We start from the raw sequence: 20636 nt of genomic DNA, 5'->3' as shown, positions 1-20636 counted from the left end.
TTCTGCTTCCATCTTCTATGATGTCAGCCTGAAGATTTGTCAGTGTTATACATTATTTGAGAAAAGGGTAAATTGCAGCTGGGAGCACACTCACAAACAGCTGTTTCTGCAGTTCTGACCGAAAACCTTTGAGGTCTTCAAAAGCTCCAATACTACTAGCAGGACTCAACTCCTTCCTGTTAGCCGCTGAAAATTCCTTTTACCCTTCAAGCCTCTTCTAGTGTCTGTGAATCTCTCTGGGAAGTTGGAGAAGAGTTAATAGGAAAGCCAGGAACTATTTTAGTTGATGTCTTATGCCCTTGTTATCTACAGGTTGCAATGCACTATGGAGGGGCAAGCCACAAAGGTCAGTTAAGCTTCAGCCAATGCAAACTCCAGTGGGCCACATACTTAAGTGGAACAGGTCACCATCACTACATTGTGATCCATGAATTTTTGCTGGCTTCATCTCCTTCCTGGAATGATACAAGGTGTTCATCTTTTAAACCCTATATTACGTTGGAGTCTAGCTACCCAAGAATCTTCTACATACTTCGCTTGACTAGTGTTAAAAGATTTGAGAACTTCCAGATGTAAAACTCTGGCCTTAAGGGTGCTGCATGAGACTTACTTATTTTGCTCAAAAGCGTTTTACCTTTAAATAAAACTATGGAGATTAAGATCAAGTGGCAGGTTATGGTGGTTGATGGGGGTAGCTATTGTTGCTCCACAATATGCTCAGTTCTGGCTGATGTTTTCGTTTACATAACTTGCTTAGACAACAGTATTTTGCACATAATTGACATCACCACTAGAAGCATTTAGTTTACTCTTATCTCTGATCACAGATTCCTTTTCTCACCTTGAGATCATTGTGGTTTTTCAGGTGTTGTTCACTATCCTTTTCAATGGCACTGAACAAGCAGCTAAGTTCTCTAGCATGCTCATCTCCTGTTTGAATGCTCCTTTTCCAACCACTCCTTTTAAGGTTTCTGGTGGAGACTTTGCACCTTCCATAATAAAGCACCCCACAGCTGATTCCTTGATACTTTATTGTCTACCTTCACCACCACTTATATGTGGCTTCATGTAGTTATGGGTGTTGACTCATATTCCAATGTCATCTCACATCTGCTTGTCTTGAACGTCTTCTAACTACACCTGAATAAACCAAAAACTTAAGTACTTCTAGACAAAGCCCTAATCCCATTTTGTGACTCCACTACTATTCTCCTTAATTAAAAGGAAACATTGCTCCCAAGCCCAGAAATCTTGGCATCATCCCTGACACAAGACCTTTTCCCTCATCTCCAAGTCACTATTGCTATCTCCAAAATTCGTCTTTACTGCCATCTTGCCTCTACGGAATTCCTTTTTCTTGACTTGATCACATCTGTAACACTGTTGGCTTCCCTTGTCCTAGCATCTATGTCTATACATGGGGGAATTCTGCACCAAAAAATTAATTCTGCAACAAAAATATTTTAAAATGAAATTTGCAGAATTTGTCAAAACAACACAATATAATCACACCAGTTTCAATTATTTTTTGTCATTTATTTAAAAATACCTGTCAGCAAGTATGTCTAACAATACAGACAACAAAAGATTCAGGAAATGTTTTTTGAGAAATAGATTCCTTACTAGGCGTATTAATACAGAACTCTAAGTAATAATTCATTTAAAGTACAATACAGAACCGTATTGCCCACACTCCTCAGAAGCAGCGCAAAGGCTTGCGGGAGTCAGGGGTAACAGAGGAGCTAAGGGAGAGGGAAGTAATTGCTGGGAAGGAGCCTGGGTATGAACTTGGAGGGTTGTTGGGTATGGGTGTGAAAAGTATGGAACAGGGTTTTTTGTGGGGTGGGCAGTGGGGAAGGATTGTTAGAAAGCTTTCTGCATGAAGACCCTAGCTGACCCCTAGCCTCTCCCATTCAGTCAGGCACATCTGCCCCTGTCCTTATATGTCCCTGCATTCCCATGTGTCCTTGCGCCCTCTGTCCACATCTGTCCCTCCACCCCAACTCAGGCACATTCCCCACTCCTCTTCTGGATAAGCCCTTCACAAGCCTTTTATCTGATCACAGTCAAGGGCCTCACCCAGAACTTTTCCCAATCCTGGTGTCTCTCAGTCTAAGAAGACAGTCTTTTCTAGCAAGCTCTTCTTCTAGCCTATGCATCCAACCCTTCCTGGTCACATGCTTCCTCGAATCAGATGCTTCACCCGAGCACATCTTAGTCCTATGATTCAGAAGAAACCAGACAAAGGCAGAGCTGGGCCCACCGGATTTAAAAGGGCCAACTCACTCCATGAGCGTGTTCCATGTTGGCTACTCAACAGTGTACAAAAAGGAATCGAAACTCCTGGTCACTAAACTTAAAAGGAATCCAGATATACTATTAAGATGTAGAAAGCAGAACCATACATCCCATCCTCCACAACATTTACCCTTGAAGCCACTACCAAAGCAAACTCAAAAACACAATACACGTTTGCACAAAACTCCATAGACTTGCTACACTATCCCTCTCACATTATATTCTTATCCAATCCTCTACTTCCTCAAATCAACTTTTCATCTTGAATGTCTGTCTACTCAGTTTACTTTTGGGTGTTGGATCTCTAATTTGTACTAACCCACCTCTTTGAGACACATCCATTTCTCTTCCTGATTCTAGAGTGCTTTCATCCTTGACTGTAGTAAACTTTATTTATTTATTTATTTTAACTGCCTATTAAACTTGTGTGATCTGGAAACAATCCAGAAGATTTAGACAGTGTCTTCTCTGTCTTAGAGTTCACATAAGTAGATTTAACTTTCATCCTAGTTTATCAACATGAATAAAAATAATAAATTGTATTAAATATTAAGTGCATGTGAGTTGATAACTATTTATATAGCAAGCTACCTTGGTTGAGTTAGCATATTATTCAAATAAGTTCATGCACAGAACCATCTGCCACACCAGCTCAATGCATCATTTCTAACTCAACACTAACAAAATGAAACATAGGAGAACCACAAATCTTCATACCTCTGAATATTTTCTTTTTGGAGGAGGTCTCCATTTAACAGATTTAATTCCTGACCCTGGTCCTGAAAAGAAAAAAAAAAAAAGCAAGCAAACAGTTACTTCTATTTAGTGTCCAAGACCTTTGTAACAAAAATCTAATCTTCTGAGCATGTGGGTCTTCAGTTTCATTAGTTGATGTACATTGGGAAGGGAAGAAGAGATTGATGTGCCATTTTACAACAGAAAAATTTGTAAAAATTCACAAGTTTCCTACATAAATTGTGGCTACCTGAATTAATGTGTGAACGAGAAGATCAACTGTGTTGAGAAAATGAGTGAAATGCAACAATACTATCCCTGCACTTTCTGAAACATTCAGTTATGAGGTCTAGAGATTTTCTAGTAAGAAGGCTCACACAAAATGCTCATCTATACAGAAAAAGGCAAATCCGGGCCTCATTAACGTCGTATCTGTGAGAACAAACCAACCACAAAATTGGTAACTAAATAGTCTGGGCTATACTTGCAGACACCACTTTTAAATATATCCAGCTTCCACAAGGCATGTAAACTCAAGCGTTTCAACCAGGCGATACTCCATCAGTTTTTGTAGATTAAAGTCAATGGGATTTGTACTCCCGTGTTACCTATGCACTTTGGAAAAATCCCACCATTAGGTACCTAAGTATTGGTTTATCTTTGGACATCTAGATTTGAAAATTCTGGCTTCTGTATAAAAAGTTCACAATAACTAATTTTAAAAAGTCTAGAGGACTTTTTTCTATTAACACTGAAGCAATTTTGGTTTTGTGTGACAAATTTTTTAAAAATAAAATACATTTAAAATAAAATGTTGCAGAAGATAATATACTTGCTGTAGTGTTTACAGTATCAGGGCCTTAATTTTTTAAGGAACTGTTTTTTGCTTATAGCAGTTTTGTAAAAGTAGGATACCCTACTCACAGTGGCATTAAAATCAGCATTTAAATTTTAGTTAATTATTAAATCTAATCTAGAATTAGAAGAGCAAAAAAATTTATATTAGATTCTGGTAAACATGCTATCAATTATCACTGTGGCTTTAACTGGACCCACTATTATTAGCAAAAAGAAAAGGAGTACTTGTGGCACCTTAGAGACTAACCATGCTCAAATAAATTGGTTAGTCTCTAAGGTGCCACAAGTACGCCTTTTCTTTTTGCAAATACAGACTAACAGGGCTGTTGCTCTGAAACCTGTCTATTATTAGCATAGCTTTTAGTTGATGCAGGATGAATATCCCATACACCTACCATGCAAAACTGAAACAAGAAAATCTAAATACTAAATATACTGAATACTAAAAATATAGAAAAGACAACCAGAATGTCATGATAGCAGCCATTTCTCTTTAATTCTAGGTTTTAAACTATGTTTGCTAAATTGGTCTTTGCCAGTTGAAATATTGAGAACGCTGTGGGATTTCTTAATACAATGTCATTTTCCTCTTCCTCCAAAGCTTTACTGCTCATGTGCAAGATATTCAGTTTCTGTGCTATAAAAACAGCTACTGTAAATTAGTGTACACTAGTTTAAAATCTTGTTCATATGTGCTTCCCATCTTGATCTGTTAGTGGATTTGAGGGGAAGAAGTAGTTTCTTGTATTTCTTCTTCAAGACAAGTTACTGTAACAATTATTGATTCAGAGTTTTGTGTAGATGGTGCACCGAACTTACCCCCTAAGTCTGTTGGATCTCCCAGCATGCATCACACAAGCAATAAATCCCCGTATGTGAACAGACATTATTCAAACTAAATATCTCCAAAATTTTTTTGAGAACAAAACACTTGATTTTGTTTGCAATTTTTTAAATTCTTTAAAATTTATGAAGTTAGTCAGAAAAGGCACTTACAATAACTAGGTATAAACAAAAAACAAGAAGCACCTGCTACGGAGAGGAAAGTTAATGGTGAATAAACACTCAATTCAAGATAATCGATTCCCTTTAGCACCATCTAGTGGACAAAATATATATCAGCATGTAGATACTGAAGAAATAAAACACTTTCAGTAAGAAGAGCTCAAACGCTCTTAAAACATTAAACCATGTCATATTTGCACAAAGGTGACTGATGACAGCAATCAGTTGATCAGGCTGCCCAACAAAGTCCCCAAAGACTGATAGCCAGTATTTATGGTGTGTATCTTAAAGATTAAGCATTCATTTTTTTGTTAACAGCTACGGCGAACTTAATAGTGTTAATAAATACTAGAAAAAAAAAGAACTCACTCTACTCACAAAGATAGCATATCCTCTGTTTTAAGGAAAAAAGTCAAATCATTTCATCTGCCTCTTTGTTTTCCTTCTTTTTTAAAATTGTAGATGCATTTTAATTTAATATCTGCAGCATATAGCTGCATTTAGCAGATCAGTAGCTTAAATTTGAGAGCTCACTCATGACTGCAGTGTGCTACAAAATAGCGTCTTTATGAACAGGTATAAAAAACTGTGCAGAAGCAACCACATCCCTTCCACATGAGCTAAGTTTTAAAGACCAAGACAAAGAGTACCTTAATACACCTACAGCAAATGTTAAAAGTAATAATTAATAATTGTGCTCTCACAACACCAAAAGAAATCAGATTCTGGGCTCTGGTCTTAATTCTGGAGAAAAACCTCAAAGTGGTCTTTCAGCCCTCCTAAGAGGAAGGTATTAAGAGTATGAAAAATTGTTACAAGGAATTGAATGCTTCATGATACTTTCCTGATGAGATCAACTAAAGCTTCAGCGCCCTTTGGCTGTTTCTGGGATGGCCAGGCATAAAAACAAGGTCTAAATATTACCATTAGTTCCACAGATATTTCTAATACAGTCCTGTATAAAAAAAGATACTGGAAAGTCGTAGCTTTCAACCCAAGACCTAAAATGAGGCACAATACAGATGGAAGTTAAGGTGACGTAAACTTCTTTCCTTTAAGATGCACAAGCTGCTTTCTCATTTCATTAACAGGACTGCATTTCTGGAGTCATCTTCAAGGAAAAGAACATGAAGATAACAGCAAGCCTGTACTGAAGGTAATAGTTAAGAAATTATGCTTGCTGTCCCCCCCTTTGCTGGATGTGCACATGTCTGATATAAGTAGTTCAGGACAAGAAACTGGTCTTACTCCAAGAGAGTGTAAATATACAGAACTGTATAAAACAAACTTTTTAATAAATATAGTGCATTATGCACAAAAAACTACATTAAAAGAACATTCAAGGTTGCAAAAATCAAGCTCTCAAAAGTTAGGAAACAGCAGAATTAAGACTGCCTATGCAATCTTAATTCAGCCTCCTTATGCTTACGTGTCATGATACGGTCTTTAATTACATAATCACTTAGTATCTTTTCCACAGAGCCCCTGCCTGTGGATGACTATGGGTTGTATGGTGAAGGAGGCTGTTGTCTATGGGAACCCTGCCTCACAGAACTGGAAGCAGTACAGTGAATGAGGCAGGGGATTGCAGGAAGAGAAAAAACTGTCTCTTGGTTAAGGCAGTTGAATGCTGTCCTGGAGAAGTGGATTCTATCCTTGCCTTTGCCACAGAGTTCCTATGTAATGCTAGGAAAAAGTCACTTAAACCATGCTTTCCACAGGTGGCCACTAACTGTGTTCCTCATTTTTAGGGAGCCAAACTTGAGACTCCAGGGTCTGATTTGCTAAAGTGTGATGAACATGCACAACTGCAACCAAAGTTGATAGGAACAGTGCTTTGAATATATAAAATGCTAAATAACGTTAAGTACTTTGGAAAAAAAATATCAGGCCCTTGGCATCTCAAATTAGAACCCCAAATTAGTGGAAAATTTTGACCTTACTTTGTCTCAACTTCCCACATGTGAACTAGAGATACCACCATCCCCTCACTATACAGGGATGTTGTGAAGATAAATTCGTATTTGTGAAAAACTCAGATACAATAGTGATAAATACCATAGACCAGTGGTTTTCAAATTTTTTTTTTCTGGCGACCCAGTTGAAGAAAATCGATGCCCTCAACCCAATGGAGCTGGGTATGAGGGTTGGAGTGTAGGAACGGGCTCTAGGGTTTGGGGCAGGCTCAGGGCTGGGGATTGGGGTGCAGGTGCAGGCTTACCTCGGGCAGCTCTTGGTCAGCAGCGCAGCAGGGGTGCAGAGGCAGGCTTTTTGCCTGACCTGGCACCGCAGACAGTGCTGTGCCCCAGAAGCAGCCAGCAGCAGCTACAGCTCCTAGGCAGAGGTGTGCAAGTGGCTCCATGTGGCCCTTGCCCTTAGGCACCCCCTCCCCCGCCCCGCAGTTCCCATTGGCTGGGAGACTGTGCTCGGGGTGGGGGCAGCATGCAGAGCCCCGTGGCTCCCCCCCACCTAGGAGCCAGACCTACTGCTGTCCGCTTCTGGGGCACAGAATGGTGTCAGAACAGGTAGGGACTAGCCTGCCTTAGCCGGGCAACACCGCCTATGGGACTTTTAACGGCCCGGTTGGCTGTGCTGACCAGAGCCGCTGCAAACCAGCGCCTTACATTCCGCAATGTATTACTGGATCGCGACCTGCAGTTTTAAAACCACCGCCATAGACAAGCCCTTAAGGAAATTAATAATTCTGTCTTCAGAGCAGAGTTTGAATGGTGTGCAGTAAAACTGGGTATAGGGTCATGCAATAAAGTATTTTACTTCCTTAACCATGAGGCTGTCCTTTCTCTTCCTGCAATCCCTGCCTCATACACTATATACTTTGCAAATTCTGTGAAGCAGGGGTCCTACAGACAACAGCTTCTTTTACTGCACAGCTTTGATTCATCCACAGAGCAGCTACATTCTGTGTACTAAATGAAGCAGGGGTCCTGTGGGGGGGCAGGAGGGAAGGTAAAGCACCTTGTAATTAAGGACTATCGTAATTCATACATAGAAGGGGCCAAATTAAGGCTGCACAAGCAATCTTAATTCTGGCATTTCCTAACTTTTTGAGCGCTTAACTTTGCAACCTTAATAAAGTTCTTAAAGTAGTTTGAGTTTGTCACTTGGGTTGTTAAAATAGCAAATGAAAAGACATTCTATTTTGTGGCATCATATTAACATCTACATGATTCATCAGCAGGGTTGGAACCTTTAGATTCACTGCACAGCCTCTGCCTCGAACTATCACAGTAACTGATAGCAGTAATAAGTCGACAACCTCTCTGGACCAGCACTAGATGGGGATGAAACACGCATTTTGCCAGTGGATTTCACAGATATTTGCCAACAGAAGAGCAGAGAAATGATAAAAATCCTGGGTTTCTTTCCAGGCTCTGGAGAGGAGCAGGCTCTAGTAGGCAGACTTCTGCCAGGTCCCCCAACCATAAAACCTTCTGACCCATCTTCTCCCTCTCTCTTTCCCATTTCTGGCTCTTTGTCCCAGTCCCATTTTCCTTGAATACCGTGTCCCAGTCTCCACTATTCTAGCTTCTAATCTCAATCCCAATCTCCTTGCACTGCCAGTCCCAGTTCCCCCGCATCCCAGCTCCTCATTCAATCTGTCTCCCTCCACTGGTTCCCAGTCTCAGTCTCCTCATCCATTCTCAGTCTCCCACAATAGCCTCCCTATCTCCATGTCCTAGTCTCTCCCCTTCCCTGGCTTCTTGTTCTAGTCTCTTTGCCCAGAGAGTCCCAATCTCCCCCCTCATTACCAGTGCCTCATTCAATTCCAGTGTTCCTCCTCATGCCAACTGTATCCCACTTCACACACCTCATTTCCCTCATCAGCCTCTAGTCTCAGTTTCACCAGACTCCTTTTCCCAATTTGCCCCTTTCCTGCCCCCTTGGTCCAGTGTTTGTCCCCTCTGCATAAGGATCAGGTGGTTTCCTACTTCAGTCTGCATACATGTCAAAAAGGGTAATTGAGAACACAGGAGAAACAGGCTCCTGGTCTCAGAGTTCAAGTCCCGGACCCACCAGGCCGAGAGCATGTGGGTGCAGCTACCTTAAGGAAAGTCTAGCTTTACCCCTTTAGCTCTGGGTTGATGCATGCTCAGTAGTTCTGAGGGAACTGTGCATACACAGTCTGGTCAGCACCAGGAGCTGAGAGACACTCAGGCATGCCCAGTGCAATCAGAATCTTTGGGAATTTTGCTGCTAATAAATCTTCAGAAGTTTCCGACAGGTTCAGTCACAGAGAACACCTTGGGACAGTCACCTGATGTGCTGAAGTTACCTCTGAGCCAGTTTTCCCTGCCAGCTTGGGACTCCAGAACCCTGCCTTGTTGGGCCAGACATGCTAGCCTGCTGCAACACAGACTCAGGTCTGGTCCACACCCCTAAAGCTGCAGACTTTAATCAAAAACGTCTCAGCAGGTCACCTATCTCCAGCACCCAGACACCCAGTTACCAATGGGATCCAAACCCCAAATAAATCATTTTATTTTGTATAAAGCCTATACAGGGTAAACTCATAAATTGTCCACCCTCTATAACACTGATAGAGAGATATGCACAGCTGTTTGCTTTCCCAGGTATTAATCACTTACTCTGGGTTTACTAATAATAAAATCACTTTTAAGTATAAAAAGTAGGATTTAAGTGGTTCCAAGTAATAACAGACAGAGCAAAGTAAGTCACAAAGCAAAATAAAGCAAAAATATGCAAGTCTAAGCCTAATATGTTAAGAAACTGTTTTCAAGTAAAATCTCACCCTCAGATGTTCCAATAAGCTGCTTTCACAGACTAGACTCCCTCCTAGTCTGGGCCCAATCCTTTCCCCTGGTACAGTCCTTGATAGTTCCAGCAGACATTTTAGGTGGAAAGCAGGGGTGCTCTCATGACTGGCCACCCCCTTTGTTCTGTTCCACCCCCTTTTATAGTTTTAGCACAAGGTGGGAATCTTTTGTCTCTCTAGGTCCCCACCCCTCCTTCTAAATGGAAGAGGACCAGATTTAAGATGGATTCCAGTATCATGTGACATGGTCACATGTGCTGTGAGACCTCATTCTTCATTGCCCACAGGAAGGCTTGCAGGTAAATAAACCCATTCACAACCAATTGTCCTAGTCAATGGGAGCCATCAAGATTCTAAGCCACCATTAATGGCCCACACTTTGCATAATTACAAAAGGACCTCAGAGTTATACTTCATATTTCTAGCTTCAGATACAAGAAAGATACATGCATACAAATAGGATGAACACACTTAGAAGATTATAAGCTTTGTAATACCTTAAAAGAGGCCTTTTGCCTAAAGCAGAGTTTCTCAAACTGAGAGTTGGGACCCCTCAGGGGTTATTACATTGGGGTGGGAGGGTGTCATGAACTGTCAGCCTCCACCCTAAACCCTGCTTTGCACCCAACATTTCTAATGGTGTTAAATATATTTTTAAAAGTGTTTTTAATTTATGGGGGGGGGGTCCGCACTCAAACTTGCTAGGTGAAAGGGGTCACCAGTACAAAAGTTTGAGAACTACTGGCCTAAAGCATATTCTAGTTACATTATAGTCACATTTATACGCATATTTTAATAAAGCATATGGAGTGCAACATCACAGTCTCTACGAGCAAGTGCAAACTGCAATATTTCAAAGGCTCTGAAGCTTATTTGGGTGGATTTTTATAGGAACAGCACAGCACATCCCCGATACAAGGCCACTGCTCTGCCAAGTTTCAAGTCCTTACATTAAGCATGTGGATGATAGAAATGTTCAAATAAAAGTCATCAGTTTTTGTGTTTTGTTTTAAAGATGGGGAAAAAAACATTCTTCTCTAGCTTTGTTGTCTGAAACAACTGACCTGTACTGGATGAAGTTTAAAAAAAAAAAAAAAGCCCGCAACCTGAGGCAGATACTGGGCGTGGAAAATTTCAGCTCATATGATTGAGGTTTCTCAAAATTATAAGCAACTAAAACAGGGTCTTATAATCAGGTTTTGGGCAACCTTAACAACTGGCAGTCCTACCAGCCCTGCACATAATTGAGTATTATTTACAAGAGATAAATAATTTCATGGGAAGAGAATTAGTTTTACTATGAAGAAAAAGGTTTTCATTTTTCAGTTATATATATTGTAAATATGCAACTCTTTCATATATAATTTTTTTTTCTTCATGTGAACAAAAGAATTGGGGTAAATGTCAAAGTTCAATATTATATATTCATTTTAATTTCACAAGTCTATTAATGTTTCAATTCCATAATTCAACAGTACCTTCTGCAGTTCTTTTCTGAGACCGTTGCATTCTTTTTTCAGCTTTTCTAGTTCCTGTTCCAGACTGTGCACTTTCAGGTCACTATTCAGCTTCTCTATTTCCCAGCTAGATGGAGTAGAGTTTAGATTCCTCATCACTACAAAAAGATAAGCAACAGACTGATTTCCACTCCCATTATAAGGTTTCAGAGTTAGACATCATGTCATGGCTCATGATGAGTATCTGTACCAGACAAAATAAAAAGGACTCAGATTCAGTTTGTTTTAATCAATAAAGTTAATTTAAAAATATTTAGTATCACTATTTTTAATAAAGCAAGACATTGTCAAATATATGTAATATGGAGTTACTTACCATCCAATATTTCAGATCTCCTTTCCTAAGCACTTTTTTTTTTTTTAAACTAGTCTTCCTTGTACAAAGATCACATTCAGGAAGTGAAAGCAATAGGTTTCCCAATGGTTATTTATCAAGAGAGCTAACAGAAACTTGTTGACAGCTGTAGCTCACGAAAGCTCATGCTCAAATAAATTGGTTAGTCTCTAAGGTGCCACAAGTCCTCCTTTTCTTTTTGCGAATACAGACTAACACGGCTGTTCCTCTGAAACCTGTCAAAAAATAGATTGTCCCTTTAATGAACATAGCCCCGTTTTTCTTTTACATAAGTTCTACAAAGCATATCGTAAAATGCCTCAATACAAAAACAGGATTGAAGGAAGGGGAAAAAAACCCACCACACCACAAACACCTGAAAACAGATTTAATACTGGGAAGTGATCAGATCCAGATGTAGAGCTACTCAAGCTGATGCATGCCCAACTTGCATGCGTAGTAAAATATTGCTCCTTTTTCTCAAGCTAGGTTTACTAGAAGTTTTTCCTAATTATGCCTAACAGGAAGTTTCAAATAGAAGTGCACAATAAACTACCATGCAATAAGGTTAGCTAAAGAACCCTGAGTCATAGTTGCCTCTTATTTAGAAAAACAAGCAAACAAATATCCAGAGGTGGCCTAGACATACAAATAAGACTAATATGTAAAGCTTTTTTATCCCAAGTAGAGATCATCCTAATATCAATGTAGGAGGTGGGGAAAAAAAAAGTTTTCCATAGCATACAGGCTCTCACTGCAAGATTAGCTATCTGAATAAGTTAACACTGATCCAAACTCAAGATAAATTGAATGATTTAGTTTTTAAATGAATTATCATACAGCGTATGTGATAGGATGTTCACTGCACACCAGTCCAAAAGGGGTTAAGGCAGGCAAGATGGGCCAATTAGCTACAGTAGGTTGCTCCTGAGGGGGAGACAGGGATCAACGATGCTTAATTAAGGATGAAGTTCACCCAGGCAGGAACAGACAGGGCTTCAGAAGCAGAAACCAGGAGAAGGCTGCAGTGGGAAGCAGTCTGCGGTCACTCCCTGATAAGAGAGAGGTGTGTTGGAGATGATAGGGTCTGGCAAGAGGAGGCCTGGGAATGGAGGAAGCTCAGACAGGTGGTAAACCCAGAGGTGCCAGAGGATAGTAGGTCAGAGTCCAGGGAAGTAGGAAACAGATCTGGGGGTACGCAGACCTTATCAAGTCCCTGGGATGGAACCTAGAGTAGATGGTGGACCCAGGTTCCCCTTCCAGCCACTGTGCAAGTGGCACTGTGTATGGAAGGAGAATGGAGTACTGCCCACAATGGCAGAGGGACAGCTAGTCCTGAGAGACTGACATATCCTGGAAGGGAAGGACTATAGTGACTTGTCTGCAGGGCCAAGTCACAAAAGTACCTAACAACTACGTAGAGTCCTGAAGGGTCAATGGGCTGAGCCACTGCAAGAGGGAGCATCCGTCCGGTCAGTGGCGAGCTACTCCCCAGATGAGCCACAAGGAGTGAACCCTGTTACAGTGCAATATAAAAATAATCCACATTGAGACCCATTCTACACTTGAAACACTGACTGACATAGCTATGGCACTCAGGGGTGTGAAAAATCCACACCCCTGTGTGCAATAGCTATGGCTACCTAACCCCCAGTGTAGCTGCAGCTAGGTCAATAGAAGAATACCTCCCTCAACCTTGCTACCATTAGTCAGGGAGGTGGTGTTTCTGTAGCAATAGAAAAACCCCTCCTGTTGTTGTAGGTGGTGTCTTTATTCTGGGGTTATGCCAGCATAGCTATGGCACCGTAGCTATGCTGCTATAGTCCCCATAAATATAGATATGGCTTTCGTAAACATCTCTCTTAGGGAATTATAGTTGAAATCCCATCCTAAGCACCACTTAAAAAAAATACTCCAAAATGTTTTTGATTCCCCATAGAAGGGAGCATGATTCAAATATGGAAGAATGGAGCATTCCCTCATTTCATATTATATATATGCCATTTGTACTTTGATATACAGTAGAACCTCAAAGATACAAACACCAAAGTTACAGATTGACCAGTCAACCAGACACCATATGAAACTGAAAGTAACCAATCAGGTAGCAGCAGAGGACCCCCCCCCCCCAAAAAAAACAACCAGTACTGTGACTTTATTGCATCTTAGAGGTAGGCACATCTGGGCTGCCTGTACCCACCCTACCCCCACACGCAGGGTAGCCACTTACAGTTAGCTAGGAGGTGAAGACACTGGGACTGCCAGCCCAAGGCAGCCAGAATCAGCAGAATAGGAGCAGGGTTGGGGATCTGCGCAGCTTTCACCCCTCCCATCTCCGGCCGGGAGGGGGAGGCGCTGTTTTCACACACACACACACACACACACACACACACACCCCACCCCACCCCTGCCGGGAGGTGGACAAGCTTGCATGCTCATGCCAGGGGCTGAGTAGGGAGCTCAGCTGTTTACGAAGCCTGGCGTGTCAGCTGCTGGACCTGGAGCCCGAACTGCGCTTTGTTGAGAGTTACGGACAGCCTCCATTCTTGAGGTGTTCTTAATTCTGAAGTTCTACCGTAAGCCTTTCAAATGTTTGAACAGGATACATCTTTCTATATCGCCAACTTCTCATCCACTCAGCCCTTTTCTTCCTTTCTTCCATGGACATGGTTGTTTCTCTCCAAGCATTGCTCTCCTCCACCTTTATGTCTTTTGCCCCTCTTTCACATCAAAGTCCAGCCTGGCAAGGCTTACCCCCAACATCCACCTCCTCCACTCCTGCTGCAAACCATGTCTGGAATAAATCCCATCACCAGGTTGACTTCATCCTGTACAAATTCAATCTCTCCTTTTAGTTCTCCCATATTCCTAACGAAACAACTCTACCTCTCCAACTTAACTGAATCCCATGCCCACATTCTCAGATAGCTTTGACTCACTCCTCAAATCCTTCCTTCCACCAGCCTCCACTTCTTCCTCTGCACAGGATCTCACAAATTTCTTTCAAGAGAAAACTGACAAAATATAATGTAGCCTTTCCCCTCCCCTTCGCCTCCTACAGCTCTCTACTTCAGCAGTCAAATGCAGAAGATTCTCATCTTCTCTCCTCTAACCCAACCACTTCCCCCAGTGACCCTCTCCCTTCTGCTCTTATCCCCTCCTATACTCTTCTCAACTTCTTCTGGCTCTTTCCCCTCATAATACAAGCACACATTTGTCCCTCCAACCTTAAAAATCCCACCTTTGACTCCACTTGCCTCTCCAACTACCACTATGTTTTACCACTGCTGTCTGGAATTCCTCTCCTCCAATTCCATCCTAGACTTTGTCCAATCCAGCTTTCAACCCTTTACGCTTCTACCCCACTCCCCTGAAACCAACATCTCTAATATCCTCTTCCTTGCCAAGTCTCAGAAGCAGCACTGCATCCTCATTCTCTTTGACCTGTGAGTGCCTTTGATACCATTGACCATGCTCTTCTTGAAATCTTGCCCTCCTTTAGCTTCTGTGAGGTTGTCCTCTCCTGGTCTCTTCCTACCTCTCTAATTGTTCCTTCAGTGGATCCTCCTCATCCATCCACCAACACTTTGTGGGGGTTCCACAGGGCTCTGTCCTTGGTCTCCCTTCTCCACCTTATCTTTAGGGTAATCTCATCCACCAACACAAATTCAACTACCATCTCTATGCAGACGATTCACAGATTTACCTCTCTATTCCAGACCTGCCTCCTTGTTATCAAAATAAAAATCTTGGCCTGAAATCTCGTTGTGGAGGTCTAACCATCAGCTCAAGCTCAGCAAGACTAAAACATAGGTTAGTCTCTCCAATCCCCACATAAAAAAGCAGACTCCCTGCTACCTCCTTTCTTGATCATTCAGGACAACACTATCACCATTCAGGCCTGAACTTGGAAGTCATCTTTGACTCTGACCCATCTCCAGATCTTCATATCCAGGCTATGTGTAAGTCTTGCTAATTCTTTCTGCATAACATCTCTAAGTTATGGCCCTTCATACTGACCCACTCAGCTGAAACTCATCTTGTCTTGATTATTGCAACAATCCTTTCTCTGGCCTTGACAAATGCAATCTTGTCTCAATCCGTATAGAATGCTGCTACATAGATCATTTTCCAAGACCATCACTCTGACCAGGTCTCCGCTCTCTTTGATTCCTCCACTGGTTTCCCTTCTGTACTGCACCAAACCTAAGACACTTGTCTTCACTGTCAAGATCCTTCACAATCTATCCCCACCCAACCTTTCCTCTGTCATTCAGTACCAAGAGGTCGAGTCCAGCCTTCGATCGGCCCAGGAGGTTAGCCTCCAATCACGTACTTGCTGCAAAATTTAACAATCTACTTGTTAAATTTTGCAGCAAGTACCTTCCTGCTTTCTCCCATGCTGCGGAGAAACTCCCCACAAACATGCGCAAGGTTATCTCATTATCCTCTTTCATATCTCTTCTTAAATCTCTCCTTTGCCATTATGTCTATTAAAAACTAAACAGTTATGCAGTATTTATCTGCCACTGATTTGTTAAACCTGATGTTTTTTTATTCTTTGTAAATAAGTTAGAACAATGGAGGAGGTGAAAAAAAAAGTTTGTCAGCCTCAACTCTTTCACACAAATGACTTACAGTACAACAATCCAACATGAAAATAAACTGATGACCATGTACAGAGACACAATATGCTAACCCAAAGTTCCTCCACTATTATAGTGCACTGCAATCTAACACATCAAGCCACCACTATGGAGTGTTTAAGCTCTGAAGAGTCTGCATTGCATATGCTGAGGCACTTAGTTACAGTTTTCAGAGTAGCAGCCGTGTTAGTCTGTATCCGCAAAAAGAAAAAGGAGTATTTGTGGCACCTTAAAGACTAACAAAATTTATTTGAGCACAAGCTTTCGTGAGCTACAGCATCCAATGAAGTGAGCTGTAGCTCACGAAAGCTTATGCTCAAATAAATTTTGTTAGTCTCTAAGGTGCCACAAGTCCTCCTTTTCTTTTCAGTTCCAGTTGTATGCTAAGACATTGGGCTTGTCTACACAGTGTGTCAGCCTGCACTACAGCACTAAATTCTAGTGCTCATTAGTGTGCTGCACACTAACTGGCCCAACGTGGATCCTGATGGTGTGCATTAAAAGTTCCCTAGTGCATGTTAATGTAGTTTCAAATGGGACGACATTAATACGCACTAGGAAACATTTACCGCATGCCAGCAGGATCCACACCAGACAGTGAGGAACAATCCTGTGCACACTAGAATTTATACCTCTCTGCTGCTGGCTAAAATACCGTGTAGGCAAGCAAATAGTGACAAAACTGAATACCTTGTTGGGTTTCCACTTCAGTTCTCAGTTGTAGGAGTTCCACTTCTTTAGACTGCAACTGCTCACTCAAGATTTTCAAGGACTCTGTATTCTCTTTTATCTAGTTTAAGAAAAAATTTGTCAGGGAACTTTCTGCAGTTTGCTAGTTATAATGCTAACTCTTATTTACAACACTATATTTAAAGTTCCTGCATTCTTTTGGTGATTAGCCGCAATATTAAACTAGATCATCAATAACAATGGCCCTCAGCTAGAGGCATTGTTTAAGAACTTTATCTTATTCCTATCCAAAACACCATCAAAATGTATTTAATACATATGTTCACTTGTTTAGATTTTTAAAGCAATACAGGTCTTTAGTGAGTAAAATAAATTCAAGAACTCCCTCTTTATTATAAATTTACTCTATAATATACTTGCATGATGTGCACCTGTTTTTGCATAATGAATTAAATGGACATACCGTTTTATCCAGTTTGCCTTTCAGATTATCTCTGTCGATGCAGGCCTCTCGATAGGCTTGATAGGCCTTGTTTACTTGCTCACGTCCAACTGAGCTGGTTTCTTCTTCCGAACGGGAGCCAAGGAGCTGTGTTTAGTAGGCGAAAGAAATAATCCTCACCTTTTATATTTGAAATAGCTTTTAAACAGTCAGTGGTGTCTGCTTATCAAATTATTGATATTTTACAGCCAGCAACTGTAAACTTAGTTTTCCAGAATATGAAACTGCCATTAATTCATGTCAACACATGTACATTTATATGCACTGAAATTTTGAGAGAGCAATAATAAAAATTAACTTTGACTTCTGCAGTCTTTTCCTAGTCAACACTACCAATGGAAGGAAGAAAAAGAAAAAATGAACATGCGCAAGTCTGAATCCCCACTCTGGAGGATGGTCTTGAATTCAGCTCTCCCCACTTCTCCTGGATGAGCATCCTAACCACCAGGCAATTGGCTATTATAGGATGGGTTGCTCTCAGTCTCTCCTGTTGTGAATCCACATCTCCTTGCACCTCGATGAGCGAATTAATCACCAAGAGAGAGTCATTCACCCTCTTGCTTCAGCCCAAAGAATATTTAAGTATTTATAAACAATGGAACAGCTTCAACAGGAAAGACTGAGAGTAACCCACCCCACATTAGCCCACTGCCTGGGGGTTAGGAGGTTTACCTGGCTGGGGGGTGGCAGAGTTGAATTCAGTTCAAGTAGCTGCTCTAGAGTGGGATTCAAGCATGGGTCTCCCACATCTCAGGCAACTGCCCTAATCACTGGGCTAACGGTTATAAAAGAGGACGGCTGGACAGACTCAGACACACGTGTGCACGTACACAAGAAGCCCAAGCAGAGTTAATCTATTCTATAACATACAGAAGAGGCTGCTGTGGAGGCAAGAGACAAACATTCATTATATGCTCATTAGGCACCATTAAGTCCTCAGAGGATTTAGGAAACTCAAGGAGTGGTATGTCTTTTTCTTCCAATATTGGAGAGCATGGACGATGCACTCTTTGTCTTCTTCTACCTGGGGTGCTGCTGGCCCCAAACGAATTTTTCCAATTTGCTGACAAATTACAAATCTTTTCAGAAACAAAAAGTGAGTATTTTTTCTGATTTTTTTTGTTTTCAAACTAAAAAAAGAAAAATCATTTGCCCAGTTCTAGTTATATGAGCCATAACGTCTTTACAGTATAAATTAGACAAAATGAAGTTCAGTAAACACCAATTGGATGCCTTACACAAGGACTTCATTGCTTTATCTTTTACTCACATGTACAACCCAATGCTTAATCCCTTCATATCTTACATTTTTAATGACTTGTAAGCCACCTCTTCTAGTCAAATAGTACTTCAAAAACTGTTAATGCAAATGCCTAAAACTAGGTTGTGAGCATGCATTTAGTTTCACAATCCTACCTTAAGCATATCCAGCTGATTTTCGTGTGTGTGCGTGCACGCATGTGCATGTACACAAGAAGCCCAAGCAGAGTTAATCTATTCTATAACATACAGAAGAGGCTGCTGTGGAGGCAAGAGACAAAGCACTTCAGGGGGCAGTAGCCTCTTCTGCAAATGCAGAGAGAATATTTTCTCCATTTCAGTTTATTCAACTAGTTTGGCTCAAATGACAAGTTCATTCTATGTTTAAAAAAAATGGGAGTTGAAACCAAGATTTCCTACTTTCTCTTCTATCAATTTATTAATAAAAAACTAGCTAAAAGGATGAAATCAACTAATTCTAAAATCTTCAAGGACGTTGTGACCAGAAATAATCAGTTCAAGTCAGTAACTACAGATAATATTGCCTTTGTTTAATAAATCACTTAGTTTTAAATGCAGAACATGTATCTAGTGCATTAAAGTAATTTCATTTAATTAAAATAAATTTAAAATGCTGTTTCTATGCAATTTAATTGAATTTCCATTTAAGTAGAGCCTAACACAAATCATAAGTAAAAAATGAAGGATGATCTAGTAAATGAACACATCATTCACCATTATCTAATAAAAATGTAAAAATTAAGAATTTGTAGCACTTAACTCACATTTATTCAATTACACTATATCTATACACCTTTATTTAGGTATCCTCCTGCTTAGCAAGAAGCACCAAGTTTAGTGTAAATGTGATATTTGGTGGATAACCATTAAAATACGTTGATTTGCGACTAGTGAATATCAAATCATAATTAAAATCAGTGATTTAAATCAATCTACCTTGCCTCCCTATAATGAATCAGCACCACTATGGCTACCTTGTCAGTTTGACAGTGGACTCAGGTGGTACACACAATATTTAACATGACAGAGCTATTGGTACCTTCTAATATACGTGGACAAGACTGCATGCCCACAATGGCTGGCACCCAGGTACTATAATTAAAAAAAAACAAAACCCAAAATCAGTGAATTAGGTATGCATGTGCACTCAAGATTAAACTGTGAATATGGATAGTTTTGATCCTGCAGGTTGCTAGGTAGATGCAGAACTTGCTCGAAGGGGAATTGTGCACGCATGCACACATACTAAAGAAATGCCCAGCACCTCACAGAAAACAGTTATACATACACTGTTATATCATGTTTTCAGAGTTGCACATGGGCTTAGTGCCCTTAAAACCCTTTTATGAACAATCAAGTCTGTTTTTGAAAATGTAGCGTTTTATGGATTACTACAATAGTTTGTTTCATGAAAAGTGATGGCACACAAGATAAAAGAAAAGGAGGACTTGTGGCACCTTAGAGACTAACAAATTTGAGCATAAGCTTTCGTGAGCTACAGCTTTATCGAATGCATTCAGTAGCTCATGAAAGCTTATGCTCAAATAAATGTGTTAGTCTCTAAGGTGCCACAAGTCCTCCTTTTCTTTTTGCAGATACAGACTGACACGGCTGCTACTCTGACACAAAAGATAGCGATGCATAGTTCTGAATGTTTCTAACCTTAAATGTTTTCTAAGTTTCACTAGCATCCCCACAGTGCCGTACAATAGGAAATGGTGACAACATATAGAATACAGATGGCATTGTTGTAGCCAGCGTCGCAAGATATTTATGTGCCAGATATGCTAAACATTCATGTGCCCCTTCATGCTTCGGACCCCATTCCAGAGGACATGCTTCCATGCTGATTGAGGATGCTCATTTAAAATAAAATAAAATAAATAAATGTATTAAATTTGTGACTAAACTCCTTGGGGGAGAACTGTACGTCTCCTACTCTGTTTTACTCACATTCTGCCATATATTTCATATT

General features: G+C 40.7%; 1 protein-coding gene and 1 long non-coding RNA gene across 11 annotated transcripts in view; both read right to left on the bottom strand.

The window, feature by feature from the left end:
* Window positions 1-20636, bottom strand: part of AZI2 (5-azacytidine induced 2) — a 45949-nt gene that overhangs the window by 11378 nt on the left and 13935 nt on the right. For 8 of the 10 annotated variants that reach the window (XM_078851748.1, XM_073333388.1, XM_073333391.1 and 5 more), the window contains 4 exons: window positions 17342-17467; window positions 16879-16978; window positions 11170-11306; window positions 3016-3077 (listed from right to left, as the gene is read on the bottom strand). In XM_078851748.1, the coding sequence (XP_078707874.1) occupies window positions 3016-3077; window positions 11170-11306; window positions 16879-16978; window positions 17342-17467 (425 nt within the window). Of the gene's footprint in view, window positions 1-2079; window positions 2221-3015; window positions 3078-11169; window positions 11307-16878; window positions 16979-17341; window positions 17468-18796; window positions 19695-20636 lie in introns of those variants that run through there. The other 2 variants (XM_073333395.1, XM_073333394.1) reach the window with 2 other exon arrangements.
* On the bottom strand, window positions 14406-16413 carry LOC140907442 (uncharacterized). Its single transcript, XR_012157499.1, has 2 exons — window positions 15926-16413; window positions 14406-15877 (listed from the first exon to the last, which is right to left on the bottom strand). It is a non-coding gene; the product is annotated as an uncharacterized LOC140907442 (long non-coding RNA).

Source organism: Lepidochelys kempii, chromosome 2 (assembly GCF_965140285.1).
Source record: "Lepidochelys kempii isolate rLepKem1 chromosome 2, rLepKem1.hap1, whole genome shotgun sequence".
In the NCBI taxonomy this organism is placed as follows: Eukaryota; Metazoa; Chordata; order Testudines; family Cheloniidae; genus Lepidochelys; species Lepidochelys kempii.
This window is presented reverse-complemented; position numbering and strand designations above follow the sequence as displayed.